The sequence below is a fragment of the Alternaria conjuncta genome (genome assembly GCF_024043145.1).
Source record: "Alternaria conjuncta strain BMP 0040 chromosome Unknown scaffold_3, whole genome shotgun sequence".
In the NCBI taxonomy this organism is placed as follows: domain Eukaryota; kingdom Fungi; phylum Ascomycota; class Dothideomycetes; order Pleosporales; family Pleosporaceae; genus Alternaria; species Alternaria conjuncta.
This window is the reverse complement of record NW_026250092.1, coordinates 389,946-417,447: the sequence shown is the minus strand read 5'-3', so window position 1 is coordinate 417,447 and position 27,502 is coordinate 389,946. Positions and strand designations below refer to the sequence as shown.

Genomic DNA, 27,502 nt, shown 5'->3' with positions numbered 1-27,502 from the left:
CTAGGCTACTCACGTTTTTTCGTTGCTGTGAGGCTCCGAACTTTTTTTTTCTGAGGCTTCACTTCTTCTCTTCTCTACAATTGCCTGGCAGTCTCGCTTCTCAAGGGTACCATAGCCCTAGAGCTGTCACTTATACCCTCAATTATGGCTCCACAGCCCGACCAAAGCCACGACTTGGCTCTCGAGCTTCAAGATGGCTACGTCTGCTTCGGAAACAGCTTCGGTGCGGACAAGAGCATTTCCGGAGAGCTTGTCTTCCAGACGGGCATGGTGGGCTACCCTGAGTCCATCACCGACCCCTCCTACCGCGGCCAGATCTTGGTCATCACATTCCCTCTAGTCGGCAACTATGGTGTGCCATCGCGGGAGGAGATGGACAGTCTGCTCGAGGGCATCCCAGCCCACTTTGAATCCAACGAGATCCACATTGCGGGTTTGGTAGTCGCTACATACGCCGGCGAGGAATACTCGCATCACTTGGCCACCTCTTCGCTGGGTGCATGGCTCAAGGAGCAGGGCGTGCCCGCCATCACTGGCGTCGACACGCGAGCGCTGACCAAGCGCATCCGAGAGGAGGGAAGCATGTTGGGACGCCTCATGCAGAGGACCGGACCATCACCCTCCTCCACCACCCTCACCAATGGCGCTGTGAACACCCAAACCCTCGCTGATGATGAGGTGGACTGGAGGAGCAGCTTCGAGCAAATCGAATGGCTCGACCCCAACCAGAAGAACTTGGTCGCTGAAGGTAAACAATAAGCAAACTCGCGTAGAGATTCGCGCTAACACATGCACAGTCTCCATCAAGGAACCCAAGCTCTACAAGCCCGACCCTGCCACTGCCCTCAAGCATCCCTCCGGCCGCCCCGTACGTGTCGTCACCGTTGACGTCGGTCTCAAATACAACCAGCTCAGATGTTTGGTGCGGAGAGGAGTCGAAGTTCTGCAAGTTCCCTGGGACTACGACTTTCCTCAGCTTGCTGGCAAGGACTACGATGGTCTTTTCATCTCCAACGGTCCCGGTGACCCAGCCATGATGGAGTCCACCGTGAAGCATATCAAGACTGCCATGGACGAAGCCCGCACACCTATCTTCGGTATCTGTCTTGGTCACCAATTGCTCGCCCGAGCTGCTGGCGCCGACACAGTCAAGATGAAGTTCGGTAACCGCGGTGCCAACATCCCCTGTACCAGCTTGCTTACTGGCAAGTGCCACATCACATCGCAAAACCACGGTTACGCCGTAGACTCCAAGACACTGCCCAACGGCTGGGAGGAACTCTTCGTCAACGCCAACGATGGTAGCAACGAGGGCATCCGACACGAGCGCAGGCCCTACTTCAGTGTGCAATTCCACCCTGAGCACACCCCCGGTCCCCGCGACACCGAGTACCTCTTCGATGTCTTCATCAGCACTATCCAGAAGGCCATGACATCATCTGAAGTCCTCTCAAAGCCTGTTGAATTCCCCGGTGGCACATTCGAGGAGAACAAGAAGCTCACACCCAGGGTCGACGTCAAGAAGGTGCTCGTTCTCGGCAGTGGAGGTTTGAGCATTGGCCAGGCTGGAGAGTTCGATTACTCTGGTAGTCAGGCGATCAAGGCTTTGAAGGAAGAAGGAATCTACACCATCCTGATCAACCCCAACATCGCTACTATTCAAACTTCCAAGGGCCTTGCCGATAAGGTTTACTTCCTGCCCGTCAACGCAGACTTCGTCCGCAAGATCATCCAAAAGGAGCGACCTGACGGTATCTACGTAACCTTCGGTGGTCAGACCGCCCTCCAGGTTGGTATCCAACTCAAGGATGAATTCGAAGGCCTTGGCGTCAAGGTTCTCGGTACTCCCATTGACACCATCATCACCACAGAGGACCGAGAGCTCTTTGCCCGCAGCATGGAGTCCATTGGCGAGAAGTGTGCCAAGTCTGCATCTGCCAACAACGTAGAAGAGGCTATGCGCGTTGTTAAGGACATTGGCTTCCCTGTCATTGTCCGAGCTGCCTACGCTCTTGGTGGGCTCGGAAGTGGTTTCGCAAACAATGAACCGGAGCTGCTCGACCTCTGCAACAAGGCTTTCGCTGCCAGCCCCCAGATCCTCATCGAGCGCAGTATGAAGGGCTGGAAGGAGATCGAATATGAAGTCGTCCGAGACTGCAGAGACAACTGTATCACAGTCTGCAACATGGAGAACTTCGATCCCCTTGGTATCCACACGGGAGATTCCATTGTCGTTGCGCCTTCGCAAACCCTGTCCGACACTGACTACAACATGCTCCGAACGACCGCTGTGAACGTCATCCGCCATCTCGGTGTTGTCGGTGAATGTAACATTCAGTACGCACTGAACCCATTCTCGAAGGAGTATTGCATCATCGAGGTGAACGCTCGTCTGTCGCGTTCTTCCGCTCTTGCTTCCAAGGCGACCGGATATCCCCTTGCTTTCGTCGCCGCCAAGCTCGGTTTGAACATCCCTCTCAACGAGATCTCTAACTCAGTTACACGTTCCACCTGTGCGTGCTTCGAGCCATCGCTCGACTACGTCGTTGTGAAGATTCCTCGTTGGGACTTGAAGAAGTTTACTCGTGTATCCACCCTCCTCGGTTCCTCCATGAAGAGTGTTGGTGAGGTCATGAGTATTGGTCGAACGTTCGAAGAAGCCATCCAGAAGGCCATTCGCGAGATCGACCCCAGCAATCTTGGTTTCAACGAGACCCCAGCTCTAATGGAGATCGACCAGGAACTGCAAACACCTTCAGACCAGCGCCTGTTCGCTATCGCCAACGCCATGAAGGCTGGCTACAGCGTTGACAAGATCTGGGAAATGACCCAGATTGACAAGTGGTTCCTTAGCCGCCTCAAGTCCCTCAGTGACTTTGAGAAGTCAATGGCGAGCTACAACACCGTCAGCATCACCATGCCACTGCTGAAGAAGGCCAAGCAGTTGGGTTTCTCTGATCGCCAACTTGCCAAGTTCTGGGCTTCTAACGAGCTTGCCGTGCGTCGCGTGCGTGTTGATGCTGGTATCTTCCCCGTCGTCAAGCAGATCGATACAGTCGCCGCTGAGTTCCCCGCTGTGACCAACTACCTCTACCTGACGTACAACGCCAAGGAGCATGACATTAGCTTTAACGACAAGGGTGTCATGGTTCTCGGTTCTGGTGTGTACCGTATTGGATCTTCGGTCGAATTCGACTGGTGCTCTGTTCGCGCTATCCGCACTCTCAGAGAACAGGGCTTCAAGACCGTCATGTTGAACTACGTAAGTACTGACCTTTGCTATTACACTCTCATTTTTCATCTTACCCCGCGTCTTTGTCAGCCCAAACAGCTGTACCGGACATATGACAAGGTAGCCTGGTGCCTTCGCGACATTTTCGTGGTTCGATCGCAAACCACTTGGATCTGCGAATACTTCCAGGCTATCACGACAAATTTCGTACTTCCCTCTCTTCGTCACTGAACACCTCCTGGCTACAGCCAAGTAATTTCCTTATCTTTCCAAACATGATCGTACATCGCCAGGCTAGGTTCAAATGCTAACAAGTCGATAGAACCCAGAGACGGTGCATACCACCCTTCCCCTTCCTCATTCCGACGTGCTAATAGATTTAGGTTTCTACCGACTATGATGAAGCTGACCGCCTTTACTTCGAAAACATCAGCGTTGAGACAGGTAAGGCTGACGGCACTTCGTGCAGATGAGACAAACATTGACATCGTACCCAGTTATGGACATCTACACCATGGAGAACTCCAGCGGCGTCATTGTTTCCATGGGAGGCCAAACATCCAACAATATCGCTCTTCCGCTGCACCGCATGAACGTCAAGATCCTTGGTACCTCTCCAGAGATGATCGACAACGCGGAGAACCGATACAAGTTCTCTCGTATGTTGGATCGCATCAACGTCGATCAGCCCGCCTGGAAGGAGCTTACCAGCATCGACGAGGCGATGGAGTTCTGCGACCGTGTATCCTACCCTGTCTTGGTTCGTCCCTCATACGTCCTCTCTGGAGCTGCCATGAACACTGTCTACTCCAAGCACGATCTGGCCAACTATCTCAACCAAGCCGCCGATGTATCCAAGGAGCATCCTGTCGTTATCACCAAGTACATTGAGAATGCGAAGGAGATTGAGATGGATGCCGTCGCCCGCAACGGAACCATGATTGGCCACTTCATCTCTGAGCACGTCGAGAATGCTGGTGTCCACTCTGGTGACGCTACGCTGATCCTGCCACCGCAAGATCTCGACCCTGAGGTATGTCAGATACACAAGAGATTCGTGAGCTAGACTAACATGCTTAGACCATTCGTCAAATCGAGGACGCCACCAGAAAGATAGGGGCAGCGCTTAATATAACTGGACCCTACAACATCCAGTTCATTGCCAAGGACAACGAGATCAAGGTCATTGAGTGCAATGTCCGCGCGTCCCGATCTTTCCCATTCGTCTCCAAGGTCATGGGTGTCGACCTGATCGAGATGGCTACCAAGGCCATGTCAGGCTTGCATGTTACGGAGTACCCTCCCACCAACATTCCCGCGGATTACGTTGGTGTCAAGGTTCCTCAGTTCTCCTTCTCTCGTCTCTCTGGAGCCGACCCTGTCCTCGGTGTGGAGATGGCTTCTACTGGTGAAGTTGCTTGCTTCGGTCGCACCAAGTACGAGGCCTACATCAAGGGCCTCATCGCCACCGGCTTCAGGCTGCCGAAGAAGAACATCCTGCTGTCCATTGGTTCATTCAAGGACAAGCTGGAGATGTTGCCTTCAATTGAGCGTCTGCACAAGATGGGCTACAACCTCTTCGCTACTGCCGGAACTGCCGACTACATCCAAGAGCACGGTATTCCAGTCAAGTTCTTGGAAGTGTTGTCCAGTGGTGAACACGACGAGCAGAAGCAGGAGTACTCGCTCACTCAGCACTTGTCCAACAACCTCATCGACTTGTACATCAACCTGCCATCAAGCAACCGCTTCCGTCGACCCGCCAACTACATGAGCAGAGGATACCAAACCCGTCGTATGGCTGTGGACTACCAGACTCCTCTAGTAACCAACGTCAAGAACGCGAAGTTGTTGATCGAGGCTATTGCTCGTCACTACGACATGGAGATCAGCAAGGTGGACTTCCAGGAGTTCGCCGCAGCTCCTGGAGCACACGACTCGTCGTCTGGGCCCATGTCCAAGCTCAGCGGCTCGCTGTCTCTTCAGCAGCTTCTGGCAAGATCCCCCTTCAAGAGGGAGCACATCACCTCGGTCAAGCAATTCTCACGCGCAGACCTTCATCTGCTGTTCACTATCGCTCAGGAGATGCGTCTGGGTACTCAGCGTCAGGGCTGCCTTGACATCCTCAAGGGTCGTGTCCTTTGCACCCTGTTCTGCGAGCCATCGACTAGAACCTCTGCTTCTTTCGATGCTGCCATGAAGCGTCTCGGTGGTGAGGTGGTTGTCATCAACGAGTTGGTGTCGTCTACACAGAAGGGCGAGTCCATCGCCGACACGATCCGCACTCTAGGCTGCTACGGCGATGCCATTGTTCTGCGTCACCCATCCGAGGAGTCGATTAACATCGCTACCAAGTTCTCAGATGTGCCAATCATCAACGCTGGTAACGGCAGCCGCGAGCACCCGACTCAGGCTCTTCTCGACATCTTCACTATCCGAGAGGAACTTGGTACAGTGAACGGCCTGAACATCACCTTCGTCGGTGACCTCAAGTACGGCCGAACAGTTCACTCCCTTTGTGAACTCCTCTCCCACTACGATGTCACCATCAACCTTGTTTCGCCCGCGTCCCTGCCCATGCCTTCGGGCGTCACCGACGCTCTCAAGGCCCGGGGTCAGTTGAACAAGGTCACCACCGAGCTGACCGACGACATCGTCGCTTCATCGGACGTCATGTACTGCACTCGTGTGCAGAAGGAACGCTTCCCAGATGTCGCCACCTACGAGGCAGTGAAGGATGCGTTCGTCATCGACAACAAGCTACTCAAGGGAGCCAAGGCGAACATGATTGTCATGCACCCGCTGCCCAGGAACAACGAGATCAATGAGGAGGTGGACTTCGACCCCAGGGCGGCCTACTTCAGACAGGTAAGTCTCACTGCGCACCAGCCGAACACTCTAGCTAACGTGAATGTAGATGAGGTATGGCCTGTACACGCGTATGGCGCTTCTCGCCATGGTCATGGCTCCCTAGTCAAACCATGCAGCGCACGATTTCATGGCAGGCGTTTGACGGTTTTCACGGAAACGAACAAAGCAACAAAAAGTTCTGCTTCATCCTACTTTCCTTTCGGGTTTATACCATATTATAGACGAGCATCATCCACATATCTTGTAGATAGATACTCAAGCATTTACACAGGAGTTCTGGATATGGGTAAAGGGCACATGTATGATGTAAAATTTTCAACATCAGTATGGGGGGAAGCTATTTCATTTTTTCTGCAGCATGTCTCGGTGTTATTCTTCTGCTATGGGTTAAGAGGGGGAACTTTATTTCATTTTTACTTCGATCTCTTCTGGCGTTGGGTGGGTCCCTCATCGAGGTTGGGAACTTGGATCGGTATCGGGGTGCATCATCGGAGAGCCAACTAGGGGCATTATGGAAATGGATCTGCATGGTACGGAGTCGATGGAATTGGGCACAAAATGGAATGGGAATGGAGGTAGTAATTACTACTGGTAATAGGGAAGACGCCAGACGCCTCGCCCTTGGTGTATACAATAAACAAATTCCCCACGCGCAAAGTCGTCAGGCTTTGCGTAATCGCATCAAAACTCGTCGCAGATCTGGAAACCGTCGTTTCGTGCCTTTGTCGGCGTGACTTTAATGACCGAGGCATCGTCCCCAACCTGTTGTTCGTTAGCGTTTTGTTCGAGAGATCGCCCGCTGCAAAAGTGTTCGCTTTCAGGGTGTCACCGTCTACGCAAGGCAGGCAGGTACACACTGATAATGAGCACCTTCGTGAGATGCCATCCGCAGTGAACTTACCAGGAAGACCACAGCCGAAGCCAACAAAGAGATAGATCAAGAAGATGACGACGAGCGTCAGCAGCACCATCAGCTTGACGTTCTTCCACCACATTCGCCTCTTAAGCGTCCTCGACCGGACTCTAAAGTCGCGCGCATTCTCGCCCAATCTGCCCGTCTTGTCGACCAACACACTCATGTGCTCGCCCCTCTCCAGCACACGCTCAATGTTCTCCGTCATGATCTCTCTGACGCCCTCAATCTCGCGCTGAGCAGTCCTTAGCGCATCCTGCTGACCGGCTTGCGTGCCACCCTGCTCGACCATCATCCTCTTCAACGCGCCATTGAAACTTGCGCATCCGTACGGCGGCAAGTCGTGAAAATTCGTGCTTCCAGGCTCAAATTCGGCAAAGAACTTCTTCTCGAGGTTTGTCAGGAAACCAAAAGGTATGCGCTGGCCGAGGTCGCGCTCAGCAATGACGAGGAAGGTAAGGCCGCCGGCTGTCGATTGGTTGTTGGGGAAGTCCGAAGGCGATTTGACGAGGCAGTGGATGAAGAACTTGGATTGATCGATAGTCTTATGGGCGGATTTGTCGTGGGCGATGCGCGGAAGGACGAGGGACACGAGCGAGGAGGCGTTTGAAGAGGCCGAGGCGGTGTGTTCGGTGAGGACGGTGGTGTTGTGGGCTATGCATGCGCTGTAGTGTTGTTAGTCACGTTATTCACAACATATATTGTGCAGTAGGTATGTCGTACTAGAGCAGAGGCGTGGAAGAAGACGAAGACGCCATGTTGACGGCTGGTGGACAAAGACCAGGGCTTCTGCGCTTAGCTGGAGGTACTTTTGCTCGTTTGCGCGACTTGGGGTCGGAAGGGGCTTTCGAAAGGGCGATGAGTCCTCGAGAAACTAGGTCGTTGTGATGGAGTGGGTCTTGAGTGGTGATAGTAGCCGTTGGCTGTGAGGGTGCAGCTGCGGAAGGAGAGCCACTAAAGCTGGGGATGCTGCCTCTAGCCATGTGCGTCATCGCCAAGCCGGTTCACGCCTGATGCGCTAATGCGTGGATCGCGCTTGCGGTGGATGGATGGATGGATTGATGGGGCGTTGCTTGTGAATTTAGTCGCTTTGGCGTCTGCTTGCGCGTGCGAGAGAATTGTCGCGAGTACTAATTGCGAGGACTGCTCTCCTTTCAATTGTGGTGGTTGCGATCGCGTCGCGTCAAGGATCTGCCTGTCACTTTTTTATTTGGGTGATTCCGTTTGCGCTGCACCTCGACACCCCACACTGCTCGACGCGCGCATACAGCACGGTTACACATACAGCTAGGATATAGCTTTCACCCAAGATGGTTCGCGTCAAGAATCGCTACCTAGTGGTCAACTTCCTCTACCCAGAGCCTCCCGCCAAGAGCAAGACGCAACTCCCAGATATCGTTCAGATCCACTCGCCAACGCCCGATGCTCTCAAACAGGGCGTCATTGTACGCATGATACGGGATGGAGTCGAAGACCTATTTGGCGATTACGGTTCGGGTATGGTGTCTTCGGGTCTGAAAGGTGCGCACTCCTCTGAGCCTCACAAACGCCTTACTAACGAATAGCACAGTCAACTACTACTCCCCCTCGACCAGCACAGCCATAATACGATGTCCACGAGACCACTACGAAATGGTCTGGGCAGCCCTCACATACATTACCCACCTTCCCAAACCCCTCGATACACCTGTCGTAATAAGGGTCGTAAGAGTTAGCGGCACGATTAAGAAAGCGGAAGAGGAGGTTATCCGGCAGTCACAACACATCATCAAGAGAGCAAGAGCGTGGGATGGTACGGGAGAGCTACCGATGCTACAAAGTGTAGAAAAAGCGGCGGATAAAGAGAGACAGCGTGAGAGCGAAGTGCTTGCTAGAATCGATGGTGGGGATGAGAGTGAGGACATGAGCGAGTAGGCGCAAATCGCGTCTTCGTCATGCTTCTCTCATTCGCTATGTCGAGCCTACTGGGAAGTGGGTAGCATCATCGCACGCCCCTGAACGCTCGGCAACGCACCTTGACTGTGCCTCCGCACCGGACGTACCCACCTGTGTCCCTCCTCGCGATAGCGCACTGGGCTCAGGAGGAAAGATGCAACAACGTAATAGAACACACAGCTTCCAACAGCTGCAGTACGAGCGATACGTATACCCACTCTCGTTGGTCATATCCCTCTGGTAGAAGGCATCTCAGCTCAACCCACGCATACTCTATACGCAACTGAATGGGCGAGCCTCTGGCTCAGCAAAAGAACCATCTCTTCTCTCGATATCATACCTAAGTAGGTAACCGTAGCCCCAAAAACGGAGCTTACAGACATACACCGTTCTCCATTCCATTGGCAAGTTCCTAGAACAAAGGGTACATCTTCGAAAGATCTCGACAAAATCGATATAAGATACGGCTATAAAGCGGTTTAGCAGATAGCAACATCTCGCAAGATGAATTATATACATTTTTGATACATGTGTCTAGTCGTACAAAACGCAGACCCTTAGTTCGGTCTCAACATAGCAATTATACTCGCCGTGATAACAGCTCCAGCCGCAGCACCTTGAAGAATGGCGCTGGTATAGTCGATTCGTCGCATCGAGATAACGCGATCGCTCACAATGTCGTGTGCTATGAAGCTCGCCTTTTGCTGCAAGCTTTCCAGCTTGGAGCGAGGGGCGGCGTGAGATGGTGCGCTTTCTTCAGCGACAGCTATGCGTTCCTCGGGTGTTAGAGCCTCTTCTTCCGGGGTGATGGTCTCAGCTTCCGGAACTGCAGAGGTCGGCACTGGATCAACAGCTGCTTCAGACATGACCTCTGGTATGAGGCCCGCTTCGACTGGCGATGCAATGTTTGTACCAGCTTTGGGCGACTCCTCAATGACCTCAGATACTACGGGCGCCACGGCTTTTGCAGGTGCGTCGGTATGATCAATGACCCGGTCGATCTCCTCTTCAATCGCCGTCAGACCTCGAGAGGCTGATGCGGGTGCGACTGCTGCAGTACCGACTGATGGTGTGGCGGCATCCATAGCAAGCTTTTGGTGTGCCTCCAACGTATTCTTGATCTCCCTGACCATCCTCCTCCTCCGCCAGGGCTCCAAGATGGCCAGACTCAATAACAACAGGAAGATATTGACACCCATGAGGCCAAACGTGACCCATGTACTGTTCCTTCGGATAGTATCACTCCATATTTGCTCTTCATGGTATTGTGCACGTTCCCTCTTCTCAAGCTGTGCCCGCGCGTCCTCCAAGGCGTTCTCAGCGTTTGCGACGGCGTCTTTGGCTTCACGAACGGCTTGATCGTTGATGTGTTCGGAGCGGATGAGAGCCATGTAGCGTTCGAGATCGCCGTTTGACCAGGAATGCTTGCGTTCAAGGAGAGCGACGACTTCTTTCTGCGAGGTAGCTTGGTGGGCAAGGGCGGTATCGAGGGCTTGTTTGGCGGAATCAATGGCTGAGCGGCGGGCTTTGACGAGTTTCTCTACGTGGTGTTAGCTGTCGCATCGCCATAGTCGGCGACTTGTTTATGTACCTTGCTCTTTGATCTCCCTCCTGAGTGCTTCCACCCCAGAGTAGTCGGTGCCAGTGTATGTGTTGACCTTTTGCGTGACCACAGCAAGCTTCGGCAGCAGCTCATCCATGGCCTCGGAGAAGCGCTTAGAAAGGCTCCATCTCTGCTTCTCTTGGTGCGAAGGCAGATGTTCATCCGGCACGCGAGCAATGTTGTCCAAGGACTCGTCCTTCTTGGGTGGTTCCGGCTCTTGTGGAGGTGGTTCCTTGACCTCGGGGACGGGGGTATCCGTCAATGCAGCCACCGAAGTCTCGGCTGCTCTCTTGATAGCTTTCTGATCCTCTAGCAAAGCGTTAAGTCTTCGCTCTAGCCGCTCTTGATCCTCTGGCGATGGTGTGGATGCTGATAGTCTGGTTGGAGGTTGCTTGATGGGATTCGCGTCGTCTGCGGGCAGTGGCATTGCGATGGGATCCGATGGCTTGGGCGGTTTCCCCTCTTCCATCCATCTCGTCGAGCTTGCAAAGGTACGCCGCGACCGATGTGCGGATACGTTGGCGCTCAATTGTGTCTTTCCATCCCACCTCTGCGCACCAGAAGCTGTGCGATGCCTATAACTCCAGCACACCGACGATGCGCTGCGAGCGACGTTGCTGAAAGAACGCGAAGAAGGGGCTACCGTACTGGCGATAAGCGAGCGTGAAGCATGCTGAAGCAGTGGCCTCATTCTTGTCTCTGCCCTCACATGGAGAGCGCCTGAGCTGTATGACGAATGACGAAAATGCGCCAAAATGCGGACCCCCGAAGCGGGCGGGCGGCGTCGCAGCGAGCGCTGACGTGCCAAGGCGCGTGGGGTTGCGGCATGACGGTGACTGGCCCTCTCAGCTCTAGCAACCCGTTCCTTATTTGCAGACTGCCGGCATTCCGATTAAGGGTTTCCTAGCGCCCCTGGCCTAATCTTTTACATGGCGTTGATATCTGGCGGGGTGCTTCTTACTCCTACATTCACACTTCCACCGTAAACCAGCACCATAGTCGCTCGTTTAGCATTCCAACATGGGTTCAGCACAGATCGATCTGGCACAATTGCCTGCTATGAAGAGTGATCCCAAGGTATAACTCTTTCCACACGATTGGTACATCTTGACTAACACGCATAGTTCATCTTCTTCACCGACTTCGACGGCACAATCACCCTCCAAGACTCCAATGACTTCATGACCGACAACATTGGCTACGGCCGCGACAAACGCCGTGCGGGCAACATCGCCTGCCTCAACAACGAGATCTCCTTCCGCGACTCCTTCCGCGACATGATGGACAGCGTCACAAAGCCCTACGACCAATGTATCCAGTACCTCGTCGACAACATCAAGCTGGACCCTGGCTTCAAGGGCTTCTTCGAATGGTCGCTGGAGAACAACATCCCAGTCGTAGTACTGAGCTCGGGCATGGAGCCAGTCATCAAGGCGCTCTTGGAGAAGTTGGTTGGACCAGATGCAAGCAAGATGCAAGTCCTGGGTAACCACGTCGGTCCACGGGAAGGCAAGAACATCAACGAGGAGGGTGGATGGCAGATCCTGTTCAAGCACCCTGAGTCTGGCTTCGGCCACGACAAGTCCATTGAACTGCGAAAGTACTCGAGTCTGCCCGAGAACCTCCGACCAACAATGTTCTACGCCGGTGACGGTGTGTCCGATCTCTCTGCAGCCCGCGAGACCGACTTGCTCTTCGCCAAGAAGGGTCACGACCTGATCAGCTACTGCGCGCGCGAGGATGTGCCCTTCACGGTCTTCGAGGATTGGTCCAACATCCTGGCCAAGTGCAAGAGCATCGTTGAGGGAAAGACCACTGTCCAAGCGGCCGCCAAGGAAGGCTACGAGGCGTACAAGAGTGGCGCTGCTGGAATCGACGTTCAGACGGCGAATTAAGTGGAAGCTCGGAAATTTCGCGAAGATCCACCCAACAGTCTGGGGGTTGGGTCCGTCTATGCTGCGGCGCAGTAGACACCGTCTTTTCCTGATGATGTGCGCACGGCAGTGGCTGCGGCGCGGACCAATCCATGTGAAGATGGATCAGATCCCCCAGGATTATCATAGACGAAAAGGTTGGACGACATAGAAAGACCATAGACACGATTACACGATAGACTAGAATCTGATGAAGGTCCTTATCCAAGCAGATGTGCTACATACCAAATAACCGTTATTACATACTCATACAAACATTGCGCGACCGTCAGTGGTTTTACCAGGGTATCTCTCATAACGCCATGCAGCAGCAACGACCTCAGCTGCGTCCCTACAACTCACCTGCCCACACTATCTGGAAATGTTGACCTCAGTAGTCCTCACGATAGTCATACCCCTAGGAAGCACACTGCGCCTCTCTCCGGTATTGACCTCATGCTCCAAGATACTATCGTCGCTCTCGCCCGCGAGACTCTTGGGCCTACTCAGGGCTCTTCCTCGTGAAGCCTCGCAAGTGTACGTGTCCTTGCCCAGCACGGTATCCTCGGAGTATGGATCCCGTGCCGTCGACTGTGAGCCTCCAGACATGTTCCTCATGGCGTATGCGTTACCGGGACGCATGTCGTCGTGTTTCATGTACCCATTGGAGCGGAAAGGTGTACTGTTGCCAGTGGTGCGACCTTTGGTGGCGAGAGAACGCATTTGGCCGAAGAAGTTCGCGAAGAGGGGCTTCATGGTTGGGAGGCATGCGGCGATGATGCCTACGTGCATTTCGACTCTGTAAGAGGGGTCAGTCAAAGGAGAAGAGTGAGCTGTCAGAGGAGGGTGCATACTGTTGCCAAATGTAGTACCATGCTCCATCGCCGGACCAGTCGGTTATCTTGAAGAAGTTGTACTGCATTGGCGTCTTGTAGATGGCTACTGCAGAGGCGAAGAGACCCAAGCTTAAGATGACTGCCAGACCTATGCGCGTTTGGATCGTAACTTGTAGCTTCCACACCATCGGGATGGGGATGAGGGCGAAGAGCAGATCAGTGGCGATGTTGACTGAAGAGTTGAAGACGCCGACGTTTTTGAAGATGCCAGAATCGTAGCATTTCGCAGTTCTAAAGACACGTTAGCGCTGTTCTCAAATGTTATGGAGGTGAGTGAAGAGCTTACCCTGTCGGCGGACGCATGTTGAAGTCCCATCCCGCTTGTACCGGAATGCACTGGAAGATGATGGCGAATGTCGAACCAATGGTGAACACACCAATGAAGACTGATCGCATGTTAACTGCTTATCTCTTCCCACGTAGCTCATTCAGACTTACTCAACATGGCAATGAGGAATGGACGCCACTTTGTTCGGTCCGCGAGCCGTAACAAGAAGAATCCGATTGAAAGCTTGATGAAGCTGTATGCAGCGATGATGAAGATCGAGTAGAAGTACATGACTTTGAAGAAGGATAATACGTTCTCGGGTGGAAAGGCTTCAGCATGTAGTCCAAGTCCCAAGTCAATGACCTTCAGGAATAAGCCCAGGGTGGTGGAGCTTAGAGCCTGTGAAGTGACGATTAGCAACCAGTTCCCTTCGAGCAAGTTCATGCATGAGCATGGCGACTCACCAATGCAATCGCCATCATAGCATCTGTTTCAGTCAGTTCTGTTTGATACAAATGCGGATGGATCATACATACCATCCCAGCCAAATGTTTTTAGCATGAAGAGCCGCACGTAGAATCGCAAGAGTATAGCGCTCGTCGACAGTGCGAACAACGAACCTTCCACCGCCATCAAGCGTCCAGCTTGATTCTCGGCCATATACTCTGGTGACCGAGCTGGCATCACGGGCAAGCCCTCGGCCTGTCTCGCAATAAGGGCGTGATACTCCATGTCGGTGGTTGCGCGGATTGAAAGTGATGGCAAGACCGTGAGTCTTGGAAGTAGGTCCCCAGACTATTAGAGTGCTGCTCAGGAGCGTTTCCTGCGGGCTTCTCCAGAGTAGCACTTAGGCACATGCACATTGTGTAAACCCTGTGTAAACCCGAACCGCACACAAGCGAACATACATCTCAAACAGTCCTGGTTCAGGCCAGTAACAGCTCGTCGTACATGCATGGGCCGCCACTTCAATGTCGACATGGCGGCTCGGCAGGATCGTGCAGCTTGCGAATAGCCGGAATGGCGTTTCTCATGGAAAACTGACCACTCTCGTAGCGACCAGCGGCTCTGTGAGTACGAAGTTTAATCCTTCATCCTTCGATGTGCCGCGCAACTGCTACGTCTTCGGCTTCAAGATAAATGTGGTAGCACACGCGAAGGATTTCTCATACAAAAGCCTTCTGCGCGAAACGTTTTGACGACACAGTCTTCCTGTCCACCACTCAACGTTCCGAGCGGTCCGTACCGTCCACTCAGTCATTCATGGTTAAAGCCACGATCGTTGACAAGGGAAATATAGACTCGGGATGATCAATGCTTCTATGGGAAGACGGACTTCGAAGCCCGCCCTCTCACAGATATCGCTCGGAGGATAGCCTGAGTTGGAGGCTATGCAGGTACACCTACTGCGCATCGAAGTAACGCGGGCTGAACGAGAACGCGATGTTTTACTGAAGGATTATTGAAGTTCGTAGCGACTTTCCTCTTCGGTCTAGTTGTCAGGCGTCCTGGTCATGGATTTTAGTCAAGACGGTTGTCGTTTTACGCACGGAGATGGAGACTGCTGCACGTTGTGTAAACGAACACATCCTAGTCATCGGCAAGTCTCAGACTTCTTCCTTCCATATTGCCCAACATTCCTGTACGACTGACCGTAAGTGCTGTCTTCTGCCCATTGGCCACGAATGGGACGCAGTTTGAGTACGTCGGACAATGGTGTGTGATATTCTCGTGTTAATGCGTACTGCTTGCTTTTCGCATGCCAAAGCCATTGGTAATGAAAGTGCGACCTCAACATCGCGGCACGCGAGCAAGGTCGAGTAAGCGAAGTCCGGACCTGCCGCAGGCGATGTAGATGGTAGCATGTGAGATGAGTAAACGGATTGGTGGTCGGTCGGGCGCTAGACGTTCACGCTGCCGCTGCCGCTGCCGCCTCCGCGGCATGCCCTGGGATTATCCGGCCATAGCGTGTTCTCGCGGCCCGTGGACCTTATTCCCCTCCCGTTCAGAGCTGGAGCACCAGAACTCAAGACTCCTCAAAATCGACAGGGTCTCCGAGCAAGACTGTTATTAGCCACCTTAATGCGTTCTGCCTAAGCACGAGCGTTGATCAAAGCTTCTACACCAGCCATTGACTGGTCGATCTGGCGCTCTCCATCGGACCATAAGCACAAAACAGCAGTTATCCGCCATGAACCTAGGGCTCTTCCCGTGAGTTCCGCACCCGGACAGCGGGCTTCGCACGATGCGGCCGGGTAAAATAAAGTGGCACTTGGCTATGGTCAAGCATCAAGATCTTGCTAAGATCGCGCTGCGATGTGTTCGCTCTCTTCCGCGATCAATCACCTTCATCGGATCGAGAAGCAAAACCCTTCAAGGAAAGCAACACGATGTCGATACATCCAGTCGGCACTCTTATCGGGAGTTGCCTGCGTGCCGGTGCGCTTCCCTCTGTGGAAAGCTACAGCCATCTTTGATGAATTTGCCGGCCCACACGGCTCGAGATGCTCCTCGTTCAGCCGCTTATACCAGGCCGCCTACAGCATCCTTCGACTACCTTCATAAACCCGTAACCGAGAACCCCGATAATCCAGCATCCAATCAAATTGAGCCGCTAACGCATCTTGCATTCAGTTACAGGTGTCAATTCCGGTCGTACATCTTCTTTCTACTTACATTTAGGGGCGAGACTCATGCGAACCCACGTGTAGCGGAGTTGAGGAAACGCCTCATCGGATCCTTCGAGGCGACCTCGGCATTTTCCAGATGCCTATTCGGTAATAGATCGCGCACAAAGGAGGTTGTCCAACCCTTTCAAACGCTTGCCGGATACCGGGCGAATAAAACTTCAGTATGGCATAAGCCCAAGGGCCACCCAACTGACTCAATGGCTACCCGGAATCAACAAACCGAGTTGATGGGTCTGTAGAGAGCACGATCTGCTACGGCACAGTTATGTTGAACTGTTATTAGACTAGATGGGGCGAGTAGTAAGGTACCTCCTGCGAGTATTTGAACACGCATGCGGCCTCCAAACTTTAGCCAGGGCATCGCCACAGTTTGACTACGCCTCCCCCATCTCCTAATATTAATACAGTAGGAGCTAGCTCAGGCGGCCGCTCACCCGGAACCTTATTCAACGTCTTCGACCGTTTCAGTTCTTCCATCGTCTTCATCCTTCAAGCCCCTCTGTGTAGTCGATCGCCCATTTTTAACCGGTTCGAAACGCAGTCATGCGCACTGCTGCACTCCTCTGGCTTACGCCTACAGCACTAGCGAGTGCCATTCCATCATTGGAAGAGGCTGCTCCCGCTGTCACATTCGACAAGAGACAGAATGTCTCTCCAAATCTCCCCGGACCAAAGATCCTGCAGGCTGATGTGTATGCGGGTATTGCTGCCATCAACCAGCAGATCTTCCAGGCTACGCAGAAGCCTGACCAATTCAAGAAGTGCAACCCCACAAACATCATTGTTCGCAAGGAATGGTAAGTCCGTCGTAGTTCAATTTTCTACTGCTAGCTAACATACCCAGGGTGACTTTCACTGAATCGGAGAAGAAAGATTACGTCAAGGCTGTTCAGTGTATCTCCAAGCTACCCCCTAAGACACCCGAGTCTGAGTGCCCGGGTTGCCGGAACCGATACGATGACTTTCTTGCTACTCACATCAAGCAAACATTTGCCATTCACAACACTGGCAACTTCCTTCCATGGCACCGCTACTTCACCTATGCCTACGAGAAAACTCTCCGTGACGAGTGTGGTTACAAGGGCTACCAGCCATACTACAACTGGCCTCGATGGGCTGACGACCCAATGAAGAGCCCTGTCCTAGACGGCTCCGATACCTCCATGGGCGGCAATGGTGATGCAGGCTGCAGCAACCAGACGTTCTACGGTATACCGACCAATCTAGCCCCTCTGATTAAGATTCCCAAGGGCACTGGCGGAGGTTGCGTGACGTCTGGTCCATTCAAGGATTGGTCTGTCAACCTTGGTCCCCTCTTCACCGACGCACTCTGCACGCCTGAGAACCCAATCACTGTTAACTCCTCCACTCCTTGGAATGTCGGTCTCGGATACAACCCCCGCTGCCTGAAGCGTGACATCTCTTCTTGGTCCTCCAGCCAATGGACCAACGATGAGATGGTTGTCAAACTTCTGAACAGCCCTGACATGAAGACCTTCTGGTACGACATGCAAGGTGGTGAGAACGCATTTTCCAACAACTTCATGGGTGTGCACACTGCTGGTCACTTCACCGTGGGTGGAGACCCCGGTTCTGACTTCTTCACCTCTCCTGGTATGTTTTCCGTACTCTATTTCACGAGTATTCTGGGCTAACAATGAACAGGTGACCCTTACTTCTACTTCCATCACGCCCAGATCGACCGTGTGTGGTGGTCATGGCAGAACGTAAACCCCGCGGAAAGGACTAACGCCATCTACGGAACCATCGCCCTCGGTGACCCCACCGCTCCTGCGACCAAGCTCACCGACACTATGACTCTCGGACACGCCTACCCCGGAAACATTACTGTTGCTGATGCGATGAGCACCATGGGTGGACCTTTCTGCTACACCTACATCTAGACGCGGCTTTTGTCTTTGATTTCCTTCCTGTATATACTTGACTCGTACACGAGATTCTTGGACGGCGGGCTAGAGTCGATTTGCTGTTGACCTCAAAAATAGACCAACCATGCGTATCTCATGACAATAAAATAGACTTCCATTGAGATAATTCGTCGCCTTACTCTGGAACCGAGCGCGTGACGATGGATGTACGGTCATACCTAAGCCTGCCACAGACCGCACAAGCATCGCGTATCGTCACATCCCAAATGATGGAGGAAACTAAGGCGATCTAACGCATGTTCCGCAGCGCTAAGCGGTCACCTTACCTGGGCTGCATATGTCCCGCAACGAATATGAATGGGCGGGGTCTCTCCATCCAAAGCGCGGAGACCCTGCAGTGCCAACGCATCACCGACTGGAGAAGAATCGAGGGCAATCATGTCCTCCAATCCCTCCGACCACGCCCGTTTCAAACGCTGTTTGAGATTACAGCCACCCTGAATCGGAGCGCCCTCGAAGGTTATTGGCATTTAGGATCCAGCGTCGTGGGATTTGCAGAGTTCAAGGAAGCCTTACCCCGCTAAGATTATAGCTCCCCCAACTTTCTAGATCCAGGGGACTGCCCAAAGCACGACAACTGTCGCAAAGCATTACGCACCTACCAGACAGCATAACTTGACAGCACAAAGGCCCCGCAGAGCCCAATAGTCCATCAATCATGAACGTCGATCCTCTAACCGGCGAGCCCCTCCCTTCAACCGCCATCCAACGCATCCTCTACCTCGCGCCCAAAGTCCACATCTACCAGATCCCGCCCGCAACCTCTACCAAAGGTTACCAGGCGTCGACCTGGACAGCCGACAACAACAAGCTCCAAATCTTCACCGCCCGATTACGCGTCGTCGAAACCTCAATACCGTCCAATGAGGAGCAACAAAGCAACGAGGATGCAGAGGAGAAGGTTACAACAACTCTCCTGCTAGAGGACCCTAAGACGGGAGATCTGTTTGCCGCAGCACCCTACACGAGCGAGAGGACAGTAGAACAGGCATTGGACAGCAGCCGCTTCTTTGCCATCACCGTCGTAGGCGAGGGGAGAAAAGCAATACTGGGCATGGGTTTCGAGGAACGCAGCGAAGCCTTTGATTTCAGCATTGCGCTGCAAGACGCCCGTCGCGTACTGGGCTTTGAACAGAACCCCGCAGCGTCGTCGTCATCGCGCTCCTCCAAATCCGCACAAACGCCCGTCGCCGAAGAACCGAAACGCGATTTCAGTCTCAAGGCCGGCGAGACAATATCGATAAATCTGGGTGGCTTGAAGGGGCGGCGGTCGAGATCACACGAGGGCGGCGAGAAGAACGACGAGGGCGACCGCAAGAGCGAGCAAGATGCGCTGTTTAGCATAAAGCCGCCGCCGGGAAGTGGGGGTGGAGGACCTGGGTTCCTGCCACCGCCGCCCAGCGCGAAGAGCGTCAAGGAAGAGCGGAGGAGAAGTAGGCAGAACTTTGACGCTTCGAACTTCACGCCACCGAAACAGACGGCGGAGGACTTGGGCTTTGACGATGGCGAATTCGGCGAGTTCCAATAGAGCAGAGTGGGAAAGTGGGAGGCATTTTGTGCATGTTTAGCATTGGAGTTATCATCTGCACTGGTCAGGTCTTCCGCTCATGGGAGGCGTATTGAAATTATTAAATTAAGACTTTAAGATGTTCGCATTGCCGAGTGTGTTGTGACGGAAGAAAGAGGTGTGTTGGGTATATCTATCAATCTACGATGCGTGTAGGAGCCGCTCAAACCAAACGCCAGAACCAAATGCCCAAATTGCCCAAATCGTATGCCTAAGAATATGTCCAGCCCTGTGCCTCGTCGTATAGTCTCTCAATATCCCGAATGAGATCCTCAGGCTTATCTCCACCCTCGCAGTCCTTGAACTTGCCACCATCGGTCACGCACCGCACCTTGCTATCCAGTCTGACCGTACAGCTCGTTGTGACGCCTACATCGCTACTATGCTGTACGCTGTCCCTCAGCAGGCCCATGCCATATGCGCCGTTCTCCTTGCTCATACAATCGTTCAGCACGCCAAAGTCTAGGCCGTGTTCCAGCGCACAGTCTTCGATGAGGGAGCGAGCGGGTATCTCGGCGTAATCGGTGGTGAGGCAGTTCGTGAAGCCAAGGTAGAGTTTAGGGTCGGGGTACTCGGATGCGGCGCAGAGCATGACAATGTCGCCCAGACATTCGGTTTGGCCGTGTTTACATTCGACGCCGTCGTCTGCTGTTAGGCTGCGTGTCTGTCAGCTACGTGGTCTGCACCTTCCGCGTGGGTAGCAAGACGTACCTTCCGATCATGCTCAGCCGGAAGTCGACCTTGTCCGACACGTTGGCCATGGCGGGCAGGACGAGCTTCTTCAGGCAGTCGCGCGCATCCGGGCATTTGGACATGATGTGCACGTCTACTGGCACTTTGGTGTCGGCCTCATCATGTAAGTCCATACAGGTGAACTGGCGCGCCAGCAAGAACAGACTGAAGACCAGCACGACGGCAGCCATCTGCAGCCGCGTCTTCCTCGTCTTGCGCGATACCATGGTCTCGTCGGACTGCGGCGCGTTTGCATCGACGTGCGAGTTGGGGAGGAGGGGCGCCTTTTCTTCCATTGCGCGGGATGGCGTCGGGGTAGACTGCGGCTCTTATGTAGCGTCTCGTATAGGGGAATTTCGTGATAGGTGGTTGGTGGTCTGGACTGGCTTGCTGGACACGATGCGCTTGTAATGGGATGGACGAAGTCGAATGCGGCAAGAGATGGACTGATAGGCGTTCGGGTTGCTGCTGATAGCGTGTCGACTAACGTGTCAAGGCTATGAGTGGCGGATCTAGGGCTCAGGCAAAAACAAAACAATCTAAACTCTATATCTCGTGAGCGTCGAGGAAGTTGTCAAGACGCGTTCTTCAATGACGTGACGCTTTACCCACAATCTGCCTCCTCGCTCCCAACACGTGGAAAGAGCCGAGGAGGCAGCAGAGCACGGCGTAACAATTAGCCGTCATGCTGTAGCCGTGTGGCGTTCTACACGAATGTAACACCGAGCTTCGGAGGGGCTACACGGATCCTACCTCATGAACGACTGATCTGCTGCGCGCGTAACGCTTGCAATCTTACGCCTCTCGTTTTCCTTTCGCTTCTTTCGCTCATGATGGAATGACTCTTTCTAACATTCTAATACCCCACCTTTAGACATATCGTCTTCTTCTGCCACCGGCAAGGCTGCACCCAATCCCCGATTCGCCTTCATAATACATGTGACAGCAGCCCTGCATCGTCACCCAAGACCCGTTCCTGACCCAGGTACCGACCCGAAACATGGCGTCGGATGATCACCAGGACGCTGCGCCGGCTGCGATTCAAGCTTTGACCGGCTTTATCAATACGAGCACTTTGCTTGATCTGGCGCTCCAATTCTCGGCTACCTACACTCACCTCGCCAAATCCTCCACTGAGCACTTCCTAGTCACACCAGTCACGGCGCTCCCCACGGGCAAAGAGAAGGGCAAATTTTTGAGCATCGATGTTGGTGGCACGAATCTGAGAGTCGGCTTCGTTGAGCTAATCGGAGAGCCAGATGGCGGCCCAGAGGATGAGCGGACACGCAGCAGCACCGTCGGGGAGAACGTGTTTTCACAGATCAAGAGGAGTCATGACAAGAATTGGCCGATTGAGGATCACTTGAAGATGGATCAAGCCGAGGATCTATTTGCCTGGATTGGTGACTGTATCGCTGAGGTTGTCAAGGATGCTCTCAAGGAACAGGAGACCACAGAAGACGTCTCGTCTCCTCTAGGTGACGAAATCCTGCTCGGTATCACTTTCAGCTTCCCAATGGCGTAAGTGGGCTCCTAAATGAACCACGACATCTCACTAACAGGTCATCCAGACAAACGCGTCTCTCAGAAGCGACCCTACTGCCGATGGGCAAAGGGTTCGCCATCACATCGGATCTGAATCTAGGAAAGATGCTTTTGGCTGGCTATGCGCGATACTGTGACACAGATGCTACATCAGACCAGCTCAAGCACTCCAAGTCACAACTGCCAAGGATACGGGTAGCAGCCATTACTAACGACACAGTAGCGACGTTCGCATCTCTAGCCTATGCGGCCAAAGCGGCCCCCAACAGCCGCGTAGCCATGGGCCTCATCGTCGGCACTGGCACCAATGCCACCGTACCAATGAAGCCCGAGAATCTACACCCCGACAAAAGAAGCGCACTTCCAAACCCCGATGCTACGGAAACAGTGGTCATCAACACAGAGTGGACCATCCGTGGCACCGACAAGCCGCTAGTCGACCTGAACATCAAGACACAATGGGACATGACACTCGACGCCAACAGCGACGCACCAGGTTTCCAGCCGTTCGAATACATGACTTCTGGGCGGTATCTTGGCGAGATTGTACGTTTGGTGTTTGTCGACGTCGTGTCAAAGGAGGAGGGCGTACAAATACCGTCATCGCTGATGCTCAAGAATGCCCTGCCGACACGCTTCCTTTCCGAAGTCGTTGCACGAAAGGGCGGTCGTATCGTACAAGGGGAGCTGGAAAGCAAATACCCAGACGCAAACCCGGATGATTTCTTCTGGACTGTCGATAAGGTGGAGCTGATACGAGATATCGCCGAGGCTGTGCAACAGCGTTCTTCCGCTCTCATCGCTGCCGCGTGTGTTGGGCTGTTGAACTGTGTGGGTGACGTCGCGCTAGACAAGCAGCAATCTCCAAGTAACGGTACAAGTGCAAAGGGCAAACGCGAAATCGAGGAACTGGTCATAGCATACGCTGGAGGAACTATATCACAGTATCCAAAGTGGCTGCAGACATGCCAGCAATGGATAGACGTCATTGTCGAGGAGGGTTCATCGTCAAACAAGAATAAGCAAGTCACACTCAAGGAGGCCAAGGACGGAGGCATCGTTGGCGCCGGGGTACTTGCAGGCATGACAGACGAGATAGTGTAAGAGTAAACGAGCAGAATCATGCAGATCAGACAGAACATAGCCCAATGGGCTTCAAATGCATTCCAAGTAATCAAAACCGAGCCCCATGCCAACATGAATAACCTTCCCATCTACCTCACAGGCAACTGTGCCTGCCACTCGGGATCAACCTTACTCTGCTTGAAGAAGCTCTTACCTCTCAACCACTGCCGGTAAGCCTTGTATCTCTTCTTCGCCGTATCCTCCTCCTCCACATCCAACGGATTCTCCTTGACGCGCAGAAATTCTTCAAACTCTTCGATGTCTTCTTCCGGGGTTTGGAACTTGCTCCCAGTAGATTGTGGTTGCGGGGGCGGCTCTTGAACATCCGCGTAGACGTGTGGATGCAGATTGTACGTATGCGGGTATGAGTAAGAGGGCGCGTGGGAGAAGGGTGTGCTGACAGATTGTGAGGTCATGGGGCGGGCGAAGGATTGGTTTGCGAGTTCGGTGTCTAGACGAGGTAGATCGGAGAGAGTGATTTGAACGCCATCTTCATCGAAGTTCTTGGGCGCGGGGATGCTGCCTTCTGTCATGGAAAGGTAGTCGTAGAATTCCATTGCGCTCGGGTCGTCAGCGGTGGGCATCTCGCTACTGACTACCAGAGGTAGGTTGAGTGGGTGTTCGATGTAGCGGGCGTATTCTTCTTCTTCGCTGTAGGAAACCGACGGGTTCATGCTGTTCTCGTAAAACTGAGTCAGCGTCCACTGGTGAACGAGCGCTTTGTTGGCGGGCTTGAAACCGGGTTTCAGCGTAGATGAGAGCCCAGTTGATGTGGACATGGAATTTGCCAGAGATTGGTATGCCGACGGCGGTGGTGCTGGTGGGTGGGTTTCGAAATGCGATTCTCGAAGGATGGAATGTCGGACTGATGACTCTGCATAGGTAGCGCTGAGGTGCAGGTCCCTCCTCCGGTTGCCTGGGGTATGATCGGGCTTGGACTCAGTCTCGCTCGAAGGGTCGATAATGGTTACACCTTTTCGAGGAGCCTTCTTTCCGTCCCTTCCTTGTGCGTCGTGATCCTGTTGCTTCGTACGAGGGACGAACGGAGACATGTTCTCCTTACGAGATGGATACGTCCCATCCCTAAGACCTGGTCGTGGCTTGGCTAAACGGAAGGCGAAGATCTTGAGATATGACGAGATAGCCAACGGTCGGTAGTACTCAAGCCAGTAATCATCACGGAAGCTGATGAAGTCGAATGCTGACTCCTCCATCGGCAAAGCTGGCATGACTGAAGGTGGTAGCGTGCGCTGTTGAAGATGCGAATGTGTGTACCATTGGATGTAGTCTCGTCTTGTGCGCTCGAGGAAGTTTTGTGGGTTTTGGTGGTGAAGGAAGTAGTCTGTTGATAGATCCCATAGCATCGGCTGGCCTTGGCGGTAAACGTAGTTACCCAGAAATAGATTGTATGCTTCCTGGCGCTGTGAGTCGAGGAAGGAGTTGTGGTAATAGCGCTTGAAGCTCTCAACCATATCGCGAGAACTACTTTGCCACTGGTTGATCTTCCGGTAGGTAGCCATCGTGTTGACGAGATGCGAGCCACCATACTGGATGGCGATAGTATCACCATGACCGTGGAACATCTGTGTAAACAGCTCGACGCAGTCCGAATCGTACTCGACAGTATTGCCGGATATGACACCAAGCGCTTGCAATTGTCGACCTAGTGCTCGTTTTCCAATGACAAACTGAGCAGCGTTTGTTCTGTCTAGGCAGTCGATGCAATTCGTTCGCGCCACTCCATTCTGCACTTGAGGAGCATCATACTCATTGTCGCCGTTGCGGAAGAACCCTGTCTTCCGCAAGACCTTTTCAGCAAGGTTCTCCAACGTGCCAATGACATCCTGTCCTCTGGTTTTGGCTGCTCTTGACATGTCGAAAGCCTCATATATGATCCTCTTGTCACTTGGTAGCGACTGGTTGAGGTAGTCGATAGCGTGCTTGTATTCGTAAAGCAGTTTCGACTCTCTCGGAGTCCGTTCACGCGCCTTGATAAGGTTGAGAACGTAGATCGGGGCACCGTAGCGCTCAAACAAGTTATCGAAATGCAGTCCTGCTGCGCTGTAGAAAGGATCCACGAGGTTCAAATCGATATCTGGCTTTGGCGTCACACCAGTATTGTCTTGCGTCCAGTATAACGGTATGCTACCGCGGTGCTGGACGTAGGATGTGTATGAGGGATTTGCATAGAGGCGTGGTCCAGGAGCATGGAAGGAAGTCGTGGTCTGCTCGGACACAATTTGCTCTGTCTCGACGTCATTGGCGACATATCCAAGGTCATTCGTTCCACGCTTGAGGAAACGAGCACCGGCAAAATGTCTTGATCGTCGGGCAATGATGGTAAGGTATACTCGTCGCCCAAAGACATCCAGCGAAGATTGATCAACGTATCCATGTATGACTGGGTGACACCAGTCGTAGACGTTCTTCAGGGCGTCTCGCGCAGGGTTCAGGAGATGATGGTTCCAGACAAACATATCTTGAAAATCGCGTTCAGGGTTGGAAATACCTTCACTAAGTGCAGTCCGCTGGTGAATGATGTTCTGTTGCAGGCTCCTCGTAACGTTGTAAGAATAGCTAAAGTAGAATGATCGTGTGAGGTCCATATTGTTGAGAATGGATAAGAATCTCGCTTCTTCCGGATTGCGGTCTTTCTGGTACCTTGATGTTGATCCAGTCGTCAATGGCACCATGTCCGTGCCATCGACCTGATAAATGTAGTGACCGCCCAACATGGCGACTTGCGATCTTTTGGATATCAATAACATGTAGTACGCCTCCGTGAACCGGATGAAGCCCAACAGGCCCCATGTGCTGCACTTTAACTTCATCCCTCCTGTAGCCTTGTTGCCGTCAGCTATCGTATCGAGCAACTGATGCATTTCTCGCCGATTATACACTATATCGTCTTCAAAGATGTTCAAATGTCCAGGTGCAGCGGTGCGATCGATCTTCAGCACGCGAAACTGCCTGTCGGTAATGTCGGCACCAATGAGATAGAAGCGGGTACTGGTTTCGTAGAGCGAGAACTTGTGCATTCTCTTAATCCCGCTCTCTCCGACATTCTGGTAGGTCGAGCCCTTGACTTTATGGACCGTAGATGGAGTGGAAGGTCTGTGGAACGATACATTGACGTTGGGATTTTCTTCTTCACCGCCAAATTTGGTGGACTCCGATTCTCTTCGTGGCTTTCCATGACCAGGTAATTTGTCGAGATCGGCTTCGGGTTTGAACTCAAGCGGAGAGGTCTGGGGGCTACCGACTGCAGTCGACGCCTTCTCGATGTCATCCAGCTGCTCCTGACTGCTAGTGCGCGATGCTGTAGGCCTGGACGCGACAGAGCTGGATCGTTCTGGGGAACTTAGTCTCGACTTTGACTTCTCCATTATGCGCGATTAGTGACTGGGATAGAAGCTGTCAACGAGTGTGATAAGGCAAGACTTGTCAAGCGGTCACGGCGTGGTTTGTCGGTCTTGTAGTGGCGCATGCGGACGGCACGAGACAGGAGCTGGCTCAAACCAAGTGCTTCCTTTTGCACACCCTTCAAGCTCTGACGGTACAAGGAAGACTATGCACGGAAAGATGCGTAGTTCTGGAAGGACCGTGTTGTAAGCCGAAAGGGTAAGGCCGCTGTAGCTTCCGGCGGGTCCACGTGCACCTGGCCACGCTTGTTTGGGCATGACCAGGCTTGGCGTACGTCAGCGCCCTATCGCGACCCAGGAGTGCTGAACGACCTGGAGCACAACAATCCCGACATACAGACGCATAGATGAGAGAGCAGTGTGAATCTCTACAACGGTCACATAGAGCGCAATATTCGTCAATCGACCTGCTTGGTCTCCATGACAACAGATGCGGATGGACTTGCATTGCGCTTGTGGTAGTCTGGGGCAGTCGACCATCGAACAGAACGACCAACAGGTAAAATTATCTGGTAGCATAACGTGTATCTCTCCCGGTGCCGTTCGAAGTTGTAAGCGTCAAACGGCATGCATCAGTTGCATACTTATCAGAAGCCATGTGCCTCTTGCGGGTCATGGCTGCACTTTATTATCCCCCCAAAATCAAATTACCACTGAGTGCCCTCATTACCGAAGACATGGCGAGCGACAGATCCTACATCTTCGTTATCATCGGAGCCATGTTATCAGTCTCGGCTATAGTTATCAGCATCGTCTGTGTTATTATCGCGCAAAAGAGGAAGTCGGCCAGAAAGAAGAGGGCAGCCTCGCGGGTACAGAGTCGCGAAGTCGGCGCAGCATC

At 53.1% G+C, this 27,502-nt stretch overlaps 11 protein-coding genes across 11 annotated transcripts; 6 read left to right on the top strand and 5 right to left on the bottom strand.

Moving 5' to 3' along the window:
• Positions 1–144: 144 nt before the first annotated feature.
• On the top strand, positions 145–6,206 carry J4E85_002111 (uncharacterized protein; the record flags this gene model as incomplete). Its single annotated transcript, XM_051466391.1, has 6 exons — positions 145–748; positions 798–3,262; positions 3,616–3,676; positions 3,730–4,265; positions 4,313–6,100; positions 6,150–6,206. 6 exons carry the CDS (start codon positions 145–147, stop codon positions 6,204–6,206), a joined length of 5,511 nt encoding a protein of 1,836 aa, XP_051329246.1.
• Positions 6,207–6,784: 578 nt separating this feature from the next.
• J4E85_002110 (uncharacterized protein) lies at positions 6,785–7,774 on the bottom strand (the record flags this gene model as incomplete). The annotated part of the gene is made up of 3 exons (XM_051466390.1): positions 6,785–6,902; positions 6,974–7,681; positions 7,740–7,774. 3 exons carry the CDS (start codon positions 7,772–7,774, stop codon positions 6,785–6,787), a joined length of 861 nt encoding a protein of 286 aa, XP_051329245.1.
• A 552-nt stretch (positions 7,775–8,326) lies between these two features.
• On the top strand, positions 8,327–8,930 carry J4E85_002109 (uncharacterized protein; the record flags this gene model as incomplete). Its single annotated transcript, XM_051466389.1, has 2 exons — positions 8,327–8,537; positions 8,587–8,930. 2 exons carry the CDS (start codon positions 8,327–8,329, stop codon positions 8,928–8,930), a joined length of 555 nt encoding a protein of 184 aa, XP_051329244.1.
• Positions 8,931–9,508: 578 nt separating this feature from the next.
• On the bottom strand, positions 9,509–10,981 carry J4E85_002108 (uncharacterized protein; the record flags this gene model as incomplete). Its single annotated transcript, XM_051466388.1, has 2 exons — positions 9,509–10,491; positions 10,543–10,981. The coding sequence occupies 2 exons, from the start codon at positions 10,979–10,981 to the stop codon at positions 9,509–9,511; spliced, it is 1,422 nt and encodes a 473-aa protein (XP_051329243.1).
• A 593-nt stretch (positions 10,982–11,574) lies between these two features.
• J4E85_002107 (uncharacterized protein) lies at positions 11,575–12,449 on the top strand (the record flags this gene model as incomplete). The annotated part of the gene is made up of 2 exons (XM_051466387.1): positions 11,575–11,631; positions 11,679–12,449. 2 exons carry the CDS (start codon positions 11,575–11,577, stop codon positions 12,447–12,449), a joined length of 828 nt encoding a protein of 275 aa, XP_051329242.1.
• Positions 12,450–12,839: 390 nt separating this feature from the next.
• On the bottom strand, positions 12,840–14,363 carry J4E85_002106 (uncharacterized protein; the record flags this gene model as incomplete). Its single annotated transcript, XM_051466386.1, has 6 exons — positions 12,840–13,266; positions 13,322–13,594; positions 13,650–13,749; positions 13,802–14,030; positions 14,096–14,118; positions 14,168–14,363. The coding sequence occupies 6 exons, from the start codon at positions 14,361–14,363 to the stop codon at positions 12,840–12,842; spliced, it is 1,248 nt and encodes a 415-aa protein (XP_051329241.1).
• A 2,501-nt stretch (positions 14,364–16,864) lies between these two features.
• J4E85_002105 (uncharacterized protein) lies at positions 16,865–18,225 on the top strand (the record flags this gene model as incomplete). The annotated part of the gene is made up of 3 exons (XM_051466385.1): positions 16,865–17,118; positions 17,166–17,935; positions 17,987–18,225. 3 exons carry the CDS (start codon positions 16,865–16,867, stop codon positions 18,223–18,225), a joined length of 1,263 nt encoding a protein of 420 aa, XP_051329240.1.
• A 703-nt stretch (positions 18,226–18,928) lies between these two features.
• J4E85_002104 (uncharacterized protein) lies at positions 18,929–19,798 on the top strand (the record flags this gene model as incomplete). Its single annotated transcript, XM_051466384.1, has 1 exon — positions 18,929–19,798. The coding sequence occupies one exon, from the start codon at positions 18,929–18,931 to the stop codon at positions 19,796–19,798; it is 870 nt and encodes a 289-aa protein (XP_051329239.1).
• Positions 19,799–20,048: 250 nt separating this feature from the next.
• Positions 20,049–20,865, bottom strand: J4E85_002103 (uncharacterized protein; the record flags this gene model as incomplete). Its single annotated transcript, XM_051466383.1, has 2 exons — positions 20,049–20,493; positions 20,549–20,865. 2 exons carry the CDS (start codon positions 20,863–20,865, stop codon positions 20,049–20,051), a joined length of 762 nt encoding a protein of 253 aa, XP_051329238.1.
• A 704-nt stretch (positions 20,866–21,569) lies between these two features.
• Positions 21,570–23,218, top strand: J4E85_002102 (uncharacterized protein; the record flags this gene model as incomplete). The annotated part of the gene is made up of 2 exons (XM_051466382.1): positions 21,570–22,090; positions 22,141–23,218. 2 exons carry the CDS (start codon positions 21,570–21,572, stop codon positions 23,216–23,218), a joined length of 1,599 nt encoding a protein of 532 aa, XP_051329237.1.
• Positions 23,219–23,328: 110 nt separating this feature from the next.
• Positions 23,329–26,625, bottom strand: J4E85_002101 (uncharacterized protein; the record flags this gene model as incomplete). The annotated part of the gene is made up of 1 exon (XM_051466381.1): positions 23,329–26,625. One exon carries the CDS (start codon positions 26,623–26,625, stop codon positions 23,329–23,331), a length of 3,297 nt encoding a protein of 1,098 aa, XP_051329236.1.
• Positions 26,626–27,502: the final 877 nt, after the last annotated feature.